Below are 12,500 nucleotides of genomic sequence, written 5' to 3' on the forward strand. Positions count from 1 at the left end.
GCCATACTGAGGGTCTCAACTGCTTCCTCTCTCAAGCCAAATGTGGTTCAGATTTGTGAAAAGAAGCGCTGTCAAGTCTCTGGCAGCAAGGAGTAGGCAAGAGGAGCCATGTTCAGAAGAACCGTTCATGATTTTCACTCAATGTTCCATTCATGTTCAAAACACTTCATGTTCAGAAGAAATCATTAAAACTGTTAACTGTTAACATTTGAGGACTTTTTTTAAACTTTATTGTGGAATCCCTTATGCGGCCCACCCTCACCCAGACTCTGCCTCCAGCGGCCCCCAGGTAAATTGAGTTTGAGACCCCTGCTTTAGGGGCTCCGTAAACTAGATATCTGTAAAAGAAACATTTCCAGAAGGCTAAGAGTGAATGTTACGGACTGCCATGACTTCATACACACTTAAAAGCTTTGGGGTAGATAAAGTGGTTCACCAAGTGTTGAATAAAAAATAATAACAATAGCTTTTCATATCTATATACTGTACACCAAGTGACAAATGTGAAAGTTTGGAGAAAAAGGTATAGAAGCCAGATTGAGATGGTTTGGACATGTGCAGAGGAGGGACAGTGGATACATTGGTAGAAGAATGTTAGAGATGGAGCTACCAGGTAGGAGACAAAGAGGAAGGTCAAAGAGGAGATATATGGATGCAGTGAGGGAGGACATCCAGATAGTTGGAGTCAAAGTAGAAGATGCAGAGAACAGGGCAATATGGAAATCAATGATTCACTGTGGCAACCCCTGAAAAAAATGGAAGTAAAGGCCTGTTTAAAACTGTTGATAAACTGTACAACACAGAAACCGTCTCATGTTGCACCACACATAAGGCAAAAAAAAAAAAAGGTATAATGTGTCAAAGATCTGTGTTCACAAGGAGCAGGAAAATTCACGCTAGTTTTATTTATTGAGGCATCATTAAAACACAAGGAAAGGAAAGGAAAGGAAAGGAAAGGAAAGGAAAGGAAAGGAAAGCAAAGGAAAGGAAAGGAAAGGAGAAAGGAAAGGAAAGGAAAGGAAAGGAAAGGAAAGGTGGGTGGAGTGCAATACCAAGGATGCCAAGTGTCATAAAACACCACTAAGAATAAACAAACCTATTTTCTCTTCACTCTGAAGAACACCTTGGTTTTTTATATCTCTCAAAGCCAATTCTATCAGTACATACAGTATTGTACGTTTAGATATACAGGTTCAACATATACATTGAGTGAAGTAAAATGATATTCACACACGAGCAATAGTAACACTGAGAGATGAAATACAATAACTTTAAAACAATATCATTTACATATCTATAGAAAAGCCTCTGTGTGTCCTGCTACTGTTTGAGGTTATCCCTGAGCAGCAGCAGCTTGATGCTCAGCTGTCAGCACGTAGCCTGTTAGCCCAATCTGCTACCGCTAAAGTCGGCACTAACTGACTGTATGGTCACGTTTCCGTCACCCCCGCCCTAAATTTCCATTCTGTCTGTGGCCACTTCACCTATGTCTTTTCTAATTACCCACAACTAAGCAAAGTCAAGGCGACATGTCCTGTCAGTGTGAGAGGAGTGGAGTTGGAATAGACAATCGGACAGACAGTCAGGGAATATTAGCCTGCTGCTAACAGCTGAGCTGTGTAGAGCAGCTGTATACCAACGATGCACTGACACACGCATTCAACATAACTGTCTTGGTTTTGCTCTCAAGTCTGGTGAAATTTACCTGTAATACGACAGCAGTCCATTGCTGAGGACAAACCACCGCCGCTGGTAGCCTTTCAGGTAGTTGGTCCATTTAAAAAGCCAGCCTTTGTAGGTGTCCGAGCCCGGTGCCGGGGCCGTGGCAGAGGCAGATGCTGAGCCCTTGCTTTGCTCACTCATCCTCCGCCGGTTCTGAAGAAACCGTGGAGAGGCAGCTGGTTCACAGACACGACCCCACCACCGGGGCAGAACCGGGGGAGAGGACGTCAGCTCTGACGAAGGATCTTGAAAAGGGGGAGGTAAAAGGAAGCGGAGGAGGAGAGGTAGTATTAAGTCTAAAAAGAGAGAAAGCACCGTGATCCCCGTTCACATGACGCCGGGATGGAGAGCGGAGGAAGGAGAAGTGATGCCATGACTGCGCTGTTACACACTGCAGAGGGGCCACAGCGGAGTGTAGAGCTACAGTGGATAGAAAGAACATTCCTCACATGGGTTTCATGCTGCCTGACAGGACAACTACGACAGATATAAACAGTTTACGACTTCGACTTTACTTACCCAATATTTCTAAAATATGTGTAAGTGGGTGTGCCACTTAATGCAAACGACAAATCTATCACTTCAATTCTAGGAAATTTGACCTCAAACACGTGACATCTAAACATCTGACATGCGGTGTGGTTCCTGGTTCGGTGAGAGGTAATAAATAAAGTTATTGTTGATTATAGATTGTTTGTGTCATTAAAACCTCATACATTGACAAATACGTAAGAGGCAGATTGTGTTAACAATCTAATCTAAACGATTTATTACTACAGATTACTACATGCTTAGTTTAGTGTTGTCTCAAGGACACCTTACATTAATGACATGTGAGTTAATCATTACACTATTCTGTTCAAATAAGTCGTTTTTGACTTTGTTTGATCCTCTATGGTTTGGTTTAGCTCCACTGATAACCTCTTTTTACCACAAGGTGGCAATGTTGTCAAATGTCAAATGATCTCGTGTTGCTTTACAACAGTTAACCACAGAAGTGTTGTTGTTCCCAAATGTATAAATCATCATGAGTTGATCACAGTTATTACACAGTAGAAATAAAATCAACTGATGCGTCTGGTAAAAAGGAAAATAGCCCTTTTATTAGGAAATGCGCAAACAAACAAACCAATGAGAAGTCATGCTACATAGTTGATTCCTACTGTATCTCTGCTACATTTCACCCCCCACCCCCCACCCACTCATCCAAAAAGCCATCTGTCCTGACTGGAGGGTTACATCTTGGAGGGAATCATGAGCTTGTGCTCTCACATGCCAGTGGCAAAGAAACACATTCATTCCTCTTAGAAAACAACATTCTACAAAAAAATAAAAAAATAATTTAAAAACTCAGAATAACACATTTTCACATCAGTGCAATTAAACCCTAAACCCTTGTTGCTATCAACAAAAGCATGCAGTCCACTTACTCTATTAATCACCATTATATACAATAAGCCTTTTTACTTTATGACACTCAAATTACCTAATCAAAATTACCTAATCAAATGAAACAGCAATTGTTGCTCTCACGTTACCAGTTTGATGAAAGCTCTTGTAAGGTTCTCTTCATTCCTGTGATGCACCCATGCTGTGTTGGTGAACTGTTGAGTTCTAATTGCTTTTTTTCTGCAGAATATCCTAGCATGTGTGAGCCAGATCCTCTGTGTGTGAGGCATTTGTGTTACATAAATATATATACACACACACAGTGGGTACAGAAAGAATTCAGACCCCCTTAAATTTTTCACTGTTATATTGCAGCCATTTGCTGAAATCATTTAAGTTAATTATTTTCCTCATTAATGTACACAGCACCCCATATTGACAGAAAAACACAGAATTGTTGACGATTTTGCAGATGTATTAGAAAAAACTGAAATATCACATGGTCATAAGTATTCAGACCCTTTGCTCAGTATATATATTTTTTTTTTTTCAGGGATTTTATTGCTCTTTCCTGATCTAAAGCTTCAGCACGTACACCATATTACCAAAGGTATTGGCTCACCTGCCTTGACTCATACTATGAACTGAAGTGCCATCCCATTCCTAACCCAGAGTTCAATATGATGTCGGTCCACCTTTTGCAGCTATTACAGCTCGGAAGACTGTCCAGAGTGTTTATAGGAATTTCTGACCATTCTTCCAAAAGCGCATTGGTGAGGTCACACACTGATGTTGGTCGAGAAGGCCTGGCTCTCAGTCTCCGCTCTAATTCATCCCAAAGGTGTTCTATCGGGTTCAGGTCAGGACTCTGTGCAGGCCAGTCAAGTTCATCCACACCAGACTCTGTCATCCATGTCTTTATGGACCTTGCTTTGTGCACTGGTGCACAGTCATGTTGGAAGAGGAAGGGGCCCGCTCCAAACTGTTCCCACAAGGTTGGGAGCATGGAATTGTCCAAAATGTTTTGGTATCCTGAAGCATTCAAAGTTCCTTTCACTGGAACTAAGGGGCCAAGCCCAGCTCCTGAAAAACAACCCCACACCATAATTCCTCCTCCACCAAATTTCACAGTCGGCACAATGCAGTCTGAAATGTACCGTTCTCCTGGCAACCTCCAAACCCAGACTCGTCCATCAGATTGCCAGATGGAAAAGCGTGATTCATCACTCCAGAGAACGCGTCTCCACTGCTCTAGAGGCCAGTGGCGGCGTGCTTTACACCATTGCATCCAACGCTTTGCATTGCACTTGGTGATGTGTGGCTTGGCTGCAGCTGCTCGGCCATGGAAACCCATTCCATGAAGCTCTCTGCGTACTGTACTTGGGCTAATCTGAAGGTCACATGAAGTTTGTAGCTCTGTAGCAATTGACTGTGCAGAAAGTCGGCGACTTGCTTGATTTTATACACCTTAACTAACTAAAGCTTCATTCTTAATCTTGATTTAACTTCACAGTTCCTCACAATAACCTTATTATCATCAAGAACAATTCACATAGGCATTCTAAAATCATCCAGTGGCCCAGAAGTGAACTGCCAGGCCAGACCAGACTGGTCGGATCAGATTGGACCAGACAGACCATGGGTAATGATCCACAACACAGTCAGTGCTTATACCAGATACCAAAATGTCCTAAAGAGGCAACATAGACGTAGTATATACACTCCAAGCCTGCGGCACATCCCCAGTTTACTTTAATTTGATATATTCACCAGAAATGACACTGAATGAGGGGAAAGGGAGCAGATTAAAGTCCTACAGTAAATGTCATGTTCAGGAACTGCAATTATCTTAGTTCCAAAACAACCTTTTATTTTTTGTCAAAAAAAAAGTTTTTCTCTTGGGCTAAGTTTAAAAAGGGGGAACAAGAAAAAAGAAACAGCTGGCTTTTTCTCAGGATCTATGTTCATTAAGGATTTGAATCTTAATCTCCTTATACAAAATCACATTCCAGAAGAAAAATGGTACACTTCCCAAAAGTGTAACTACAGGAAAATCTTAAGAATGGTAAATTGCCTCAACCTTTAATTTATTTGCAAAAGATTATATTTAAAACTGACATATTTTCAATAATTGTCAGTTCTAACTGAGAAATACATTTTAATCGTTAAACTTAAACATTTATAAAGTATGACCTTCAATTGAATCGTGAGGAAGGACGAATGAAACTGAAAAGACACAAAGATTGCATTGATAGTCTTGACAGTTGGCTCCTCATTTATACTGAGGTGTCATTAATGTGGAGGTCAGAAATGGAATCTATGTCCCTTCTTCTAAGAAGAGAGAGAAAGAGAGAGGGAGATAAATATATTTCCCTCTCTCTTTCTCTCTCTCTCCCTGCAAAACTCAGGGAGAGAAAAAAAAAAAACTTGATTTTTTTTCTGCAGGACAATGACAGGCCTCTTTTAACACAACCAAGTGCAAAGTAAAATATTTTATAAAGCAAAATGTTCGACTTACAAAACCCGCAAGAGTACGGTATCGGCAACCAATTTCATAAAAATGCACAAAAAAAGGACAATATCCTGTGTTGAAGTTGCTCCTGTCTCACCAATAAACTAAAGTTAAAAAATTGAAACACTGAAAGTGATTTGTTTATCTGTCTGATAAATAAACATTCGAAAGTATTACTAAATTACTTTACTTTATTGCTTTTTTTTTTCTTTAGAAAGTGAACCAAATATTCTGGACGGTGAGTTTGTATACACACACACACACACACATATATATATATATATGAATATGAATACCTCTCCCCTTAATTTATTCCAAATGCCAAAACGCTTGCATGCGTGAGTGCTATTAAATATGACAAGGTTGTTAAGGTTTTTAAGGGCCTACCACAAACATACTCAATGAAACCTACTGCTGTGGAATTCTGGGATGCACAGCCTTTTAGAGCCAGGCAGCTCAGACAGTGTGGAAAAATCAGTGTGTTAATCCTGTTGTTTTGCTCCTGCTTCCTCATACTGCTTCTCTTTCATGTACACATTTGGCAGAAATCGACTAGGTAGTGGTTGGATGACCATGAGTAAAATTTGACTGTGTTATTACAGTGTGAGATAATAAACCTCATTATGAAAAATCAGCTCAGTAAAGCAGGAGGCCACAGGGTATTTTTCCAGCCATTTAGATAAAAGTTCTTTTTTTTCCACTCCAGCTTCACTGAGGTAAGAGGGGTGGAGGGGGCACTGGGGCGTCACATGATGGTGCAACGATTTCTCTGTAGCGCCCCCTGTAGCCTGATGGAGGTGTGGTTCAGACGCATGCCTCGTGCCACGGCAATGCCAAGCAGCTCTTTGAAGAGCAGAACCACGTGCCAGTTATATTTGGCAGAGCACTCCACGTAGCCACACTTCCATGTCTTCTTCACCAGCACAGAAACCGCTCTGCGAGGCATGACCCGCTGCCTCTGCAGATCTCTTTTGTTGCCCACCACCAGGATTGGCACCTCGTTGCTGCTGCCTTCCCTGCAGGTGCATGTGACAGGTAAAAACAATGAGAAAAAGATTACATTTTGAAGGCTCAGTAATCATGTCGATGTTTGTCACAGCAGTTGGCTGGATGAGTTTAAAGATATGCCTGTGTGCAGTTTTTCCTTCCGAGTTATGTGGGGGTGGACTAGAGGATTAGAGCTCCCTGGCTCCAGGGGCCTCCCACCACACTCTGCAGTAGTTGCTTTACAGCAGAGCAAAGAGTCTAGATCTGAAGCAGGCTGGAGCTTGGCATAAATTAGTAAATGACATACTACTTTTAGATTTACTGTGACTGTTTTACAGAAAAACATCAACCCACAGCATGACAGGAAGTCATTAAGTTCTAATATTTGCAGTGGTAGGTGGTATTTAAAAATATGTTTTTGACATCCACAACTGCAGGACAGACGGAGAATGTCTTTTTTCTGTCATATCTAGTGGGTATAGTGACAATAATAATTGAGTCCCGTATTGATTGCACAATGAATTTGCAGTGGACACAGGCTGGTACAGGAGGCACCATAAAGTTCATGGTTGCAACTAACAGATTGCTGCACATGAGATGTCTTCATCTGCAGCTCATTTGTTTATATTTTCCTTTTTCTTTTATTGTTAATTTTTTCTGTTTTTATTAAATCAACAAGATATTTTGATTGATTATTATATGGTCTGTATTGTCATTGTTCCACGGGGATACAACAAAACTGAGCCTCTGCTGAAGCCTTTCAGACCCAAGTCCCCTTCCTTAACCACTAGGCCATCACTGCCAAGTAACAGCACTACGAATCAAAGGGTGACATTTGAAGATAAAACACAATGAACCATTGTGTAGAGCAGGGTGAGGAGAAGTGTAGTAATTGACTTAAACCAATTTGTATTAGTTGAAAGCATATTTTTTTGAAACCCCTTTAAAAATGTTTTGTTGAATATTATTATTATTATTTATTATTTTATCAGAAACGTTTGGTGAGTGCAATCCAGTTAGAGGAGCAGCAGGAGCAGTGATCTGTATAATCACATGGTGTCTGTGCACGTGCTGAGCACAGCATCAGTTGATGAATAAATTGTAAAATGCTGCCTAAACAGTTTTATGCTTCCTCTTATAATACATGGAATGTTAGAGCAACACACACACACAAACACACACACACAGAAGGAAAAGAAAAGACAGGGTGGTGTTCAGTACAATTCTTTAAACCCTGTTTCCAAAGAGGTGAAGCAGGAAAACAGTGTGCTAATCAGCTGACTCGTTCGTTTTTACACAAATGCTCAGTAAACAAACTGAAAAACATCCCAGAGCAAAACCCTTCACACTTGTGTGTGTTTAAATAGAACATAATTTACTTAAAGTGTGAGGTTGTCCTCCTGTGTTGCCCTTCTGTCTCTTGTTGATGGTAGGATTTTGAAGGAAATTGTTTGTTTTTTTTAACCATGCAATCATCATTTCAAATGAATGTTGGTGTGTTTACAAAGAGGTGTTTCCCTCTGTCTGTATTTTCTCTATTTCGATTTCTATTTCTTCTGGGCTGTCTCCAAAAATTACTTACTCATTCCCTACTCCCTATATAGTGGATTATATACAGTGCACTATAAAGTAGACTCATCGGTTAAATGAAAAACAGTTTTGGACACCCCAGCGTGCAGTTATAACATTATTACTGTTGCACTATTAAAACGGATGGATGGATTCTGCTTCTGTCTCTGTAATGTGAGCACGACCGCAATGCATGATGGGATATATTGCTTATCTAGCTTATGTATTCCGGAGTGCCCTACATAATGGACTTCACTCACTAAACATTCAGAAACTACTAAAAATGGCGTGCGTCCTATGTCCACCACCCATCCCCCTCTCCCCCCCCCCCCCCCCCCCCACTTAGCCACAGATTTAAGTGAACTGTTGAAATTTTTTTATAGCTTACATTTAAACTGCAGTCAGCTGGTGCTTCCATTATTTATGTTTTCAGTTTATCACTTATTTCCTCTTCTCTTTTAGTCTGACCTCGGATCTCTGCGCTCTGGTTACAATTTCCTCCTCCTTGCAAGACAAATCTGTATGTAATCATCTTTTTCCTTCCTCTTACAGCAGCCGGTGATAATGTTTTCTGACACGGCCCATAAACATTTGTGGCAACACATTTTGAGCACCAGAAAATGGCTGTGTACTGTAGGGCTAGGCATGTAGGTGACAATAACACTGCAGAACAAATGACAGACACGGACGGACATTATATATGTAAATGCAGCTCAGAAGACAGTAAAAACTGTAGGTGATACATGACGGTTGGTCCTTGTTCCCATGTTTGTTAGTGGAGGAACAGCCAGAAGTTCTACCGCTTGTGCTCTCAATCCTCTAGTTTTTCTCCTTCCCTTTTTCCCTTCAATAAAAGAACCCCTAATATATATATACAGTATTTGAAGCATCCTGTGCAAACTATCCAGGAATAAAATGTCTTCTTGAAATCTCTGGGAACAGGCAGGAAGGATGTGCTGAATTAAAAATGACCACGACACACTGAATATCACTGTCAAAGACCTGTAATTATACAGCTTTTTTGGCAGAGCAGAAAAATTGCATGTTGTCTGCAAAAGGTGAGATGTTGGTGACATAAAAACGAGCAGGGACGTTTATTTGACTGTACCTGTTTTCGACAATCTGCTGCCTGATCATCTTGACATATTCAAAGCTCTCCACGCAGCAGATGTCATACACCAGGATGTAGGCGTTGGCGTTGCGTACTCCTCGGCATCGCAGGTCCAGCCACTCCTTGAAGACAAACAGAGTATGGAAATAAAGAGTCTCCGACAAAAGAACCCAGACTGACGTGGTATTTAGTTCAGGCCAGCTGTAGAAAATAAAAGTGGAAACCTGTTGTTCTTAAACACAAACGGTTTTATGTCCAAACTGAGCGCTGACCGCAAATCAATTCAAAACAATTGGAACGGCATAGGCTGAGAAATCAGCCTATGCCGTTACCATGCCGACCCTAGGAGGAACGCCAGCAAAAATTGGCTGCATTCTTCAATTATAATGATGATGGCAGTTTGCCATCCAAAACCAAATTCTTGGTTTCTTGGTAAAATTCTGGTCAATTACAAATTGACCACAGTTGTTTTTGCAGCCCTGGTAAGAGTCGACTTAAATTAACCAACTGGAATTCGTATACACCAGCGGTTCTCAAACTTTTTTGGGCATGCCCACTTCTTACCCCCAGTTGCACACACCTTTGAAAAAAACAAACAAAAAAACAATAAATATTTAATCTAATGATCGGAACACACATACTGTATATGGCCTGCATTAATTTATTAAATTAACTTTCAGCCTGATTTTATTACAGAGGAAATGTTTATTTACACATCTTTGAGTGAAGAAATCCCATTTAAAAAGCATTCCAAGCTGCAATCGCATTGTTCATCTCACACACCCCGTAGTGGCAGCACTTCCCACACTTTGGGAATCCCTGGTATACACTTACCTTAGTATAGCCATTTTTCATATGTCATTTAAGGAACCAGTTCATGTTGTAGTGCACTTGAAATTACATTGTGAACTGGTCAAATGGCAAAAAGTCTTACAGGGCAGACAAACATCGGTGAAATTAAATAGCCTTTAAAGCTAAGCAAAGTTGAATGACATGGCAAATTTCAACTTTCCTTTTTTGTTTATTGAAACAATTGAAACACCTTCACTTACGTAAAACGTAAAGGTCACATTTTATAGAGAACAAACTATTTTCTGACGCTGGGAGAGAAAATTACTCTGCCTCAGGAATAAACCTAATGATCTGTTCATCAATAAACATTGCCTTTATCAAGTCTGATTTGTAAGGATCTAAAAACTTCATTCATGATGAAATCCATGCTACAGTTGGCATTATCATTAAAATCAACATACTTTTGTTTGTCCTTAAATGTTCATTTTTTTGTATTAAATTGTGCAACTATTCTTAGGGCACAATTTCCTTCCTACCGTCTGCTCATTCACCGTGAGGAAGTGCAGAGTCAACAATGTCCTAATGTCCTGCCAAAACAGTGGGTCTGGAGCCCAGAACAAAGTCATAAAACACGCAGCAGCCTGACGAAGCAGAGCATCCTTAAGGACTGAGACAGAGGTTACAGCTGATGCTGCAGGAGATAAACAAGCAAATCCTTGTCTGGACTCTACTCTGGACTCTGGACTCTGGATCCTACTGGATTCAGCCAGCAATTAGACAACAGAAATCTCAGTGTGTTAGCAGTCGGTTTCAGAGTGTAATTAAAGTTTGTATGTAAATGTGCCATCTGCCACGTTTCTCTACAGAAACACAGTGGCCCAATCATGCTGTAATTCTTTTTTCAACTTCATCAACTGGTCTTAGTCTATTATTTTCTATTCTGTGGTAAAAAAAAACACAGACGATACAACCTCGCTTATGGACACATTTGAGTACATACTATACAAGTAACAATAATAGAACTGAAATCACAATAGATAGATAGATAGATAGATAGATAGATAGATAGAGAGATAGATAGATAGATAGATAGATAGATAGATAGATAGATAGATAGATAGATAGATAGATAGATAGATAGATAGAGAGATAGATAGATAGATAGATAGATAGATAGATAGATAGATAGATAGATAGATAGATAGATAGATAGATAGATAGAGAGATAGATAGATAGATAGATAGATAGATAGATAGATAGATATTCTGTCAAGATGGCTTAACAAGGGTCTTTAGAGGGCTCTTTATAAAAAGTGGGACCACTGAGCAGACAGAAGATATTCCTTGGCCTCACAAAATTAAATAAAGTTTTATTTACAGTCCCACATAAAGTATTGCAAATAAAAACATTTTATTGTTACAGGTGATTCCCTTGTTCCAAACCATATCTGCATAATTAGCCCTTTGAAAGGACCACTAACACACACTAACAAACAAGCGCATAATTTCCAGAAACAAACGGGGGAAAAAACCCAGTAAATGAATATTCTATTAATCCAATAGATCTCAACGCCATAACTAAGAAACTCAGATAATAAGTAGGAAACAAAGTCACTAAAATGTCCTCAGTGTGTGTTAAACATGAATTTCCACAGTAGATAAAATTTGTTTTTAGTTTTGTGTTTATGTGAGTGTGAGGTATTAACAGTCTTACACATCAGCGAGAGTTAATGAGCCTGATCAGGCATAAATGCAAACAGACGACAGGAAGATCGCTGCCATAAAATGTGACAGAGCGGGAGAGCAGGTGTAGAGAGGAAGTGTGCGTGCAGTGTGTTGTAAAAACTGCCTGAAAAACTGTGAAAATTCTCTCCCTTCTTTTCAGGGTAAAACAGTTCAAGAGACAGAAATAAAAAACGTCGCAGGTGCAATATTCAATTCTGCTGTGCTTCATTGTGTAGACTTGTTTATCAGGTGTCAAATCCAAAAATGTGTGAAGTAGGACTGAGAAAAATATGCATCTTTTTTTGCCAGACAACCAAGACCCAGTCTCTGTCACAACAGCTGAACAACACACTCTGTTCTGATAATTGTGGAGAGTGATGATGTGAAATTCATCAGAATAGCTTCACTTGTAGTTTCATATTCCTGCTAAATAGCAACTTGTGTTCTCAACCCTGTCGCTCTTCGACATCTCATGCATGAGTTTTAAATATAAAGGAGTGAGAGATAAAAATACATAATAAAAAAAACCCCACCAACAACCAACACACACAGAGAAGGAGGAAAACAACAGAATGATATGATTTGCCTGATAAAATCAAATCAATTTCAAATGCATGTGCGGGCATGTTCATGTTTATGTGTGTGTGTGTGTGTGTGTTCACAAGATGTGTGCTTATGACAAGTGTGATCGTG

At 39.9% G+C, this 12,500-nt stretch overlaps 2 protein-coding genes across 3 annotated transcripts in view; both read right to left on the bottom strand.

Annotated features, from left to right (window-relative positions):
* LOC103398656 (oxysterol-binding protein 2-like) overlaps window positions 1-2,225 on the bottom strand; it is a 52,776-nt gene extending 50,551 nt beyond the window's left edge. Inside the window, exon 1 of one of the 2 annotated variants that reach the window (XM_008337332.3) lies at window positions 1,706-2,225. In XM_008337332.3, coding sequence (XP_008335554.1) covers window positions 1,706-1,863 — 158 coding nt within the window. In that variant the 5' untranslated portion in view covers window positions 1,864-2,225. The remainder of the gene's footprint in view (window positions 1-1,705) is intronic. The other variant, XM_008337333.3, reaches the window with a different exon arrangement.
* A 3,654-nt stretch (window positions 2,226-5,879) lies between these two features.
* The window catches only part of rasl10a (RAS-like, family 10, member A), a 16,935-nt gene continuing 10,314 nt past the window's right edge, over window positions 5,880-12,500 (bottom strand). Inside the window, exons 2-3 of the mRNA XM_008337338.3 lie at window positions 9,288-9,412; window positions 5,880-6,639 (exon numbers count right to left, since the gene is read on the bottom strand). Of these exons, the coding sequence (XP_008335560.1) occupies window positions 6,369-6,639; window positions 9,288-9,412 (396 nt within the window). The 3' untranslated portion in view covers window positions 5,880-6,368. The remainder of the gene's footprint in view (window positions 6,640-9,287; window positions 9,413-12,500) is intronic.

Source organism: Cynoglossus semilaevis, unplaced genomic scaffold, assembly GCF_000523025.1.
Source record: "Cynoglossus semilaevis isolate Cse_v1.0 unplaced genomic scaffold, Cse_v1.0 scaffold1092, whole genome shotgun sequence".
Taxonomy (NCBI): domain Eukaryota; kingdom Metazoa; phylum Chordata; class Actinopteri; order Pleuronectiformes; family Cynoglossidae; genus Cynoglossus; species Cynoglossus semilaevis.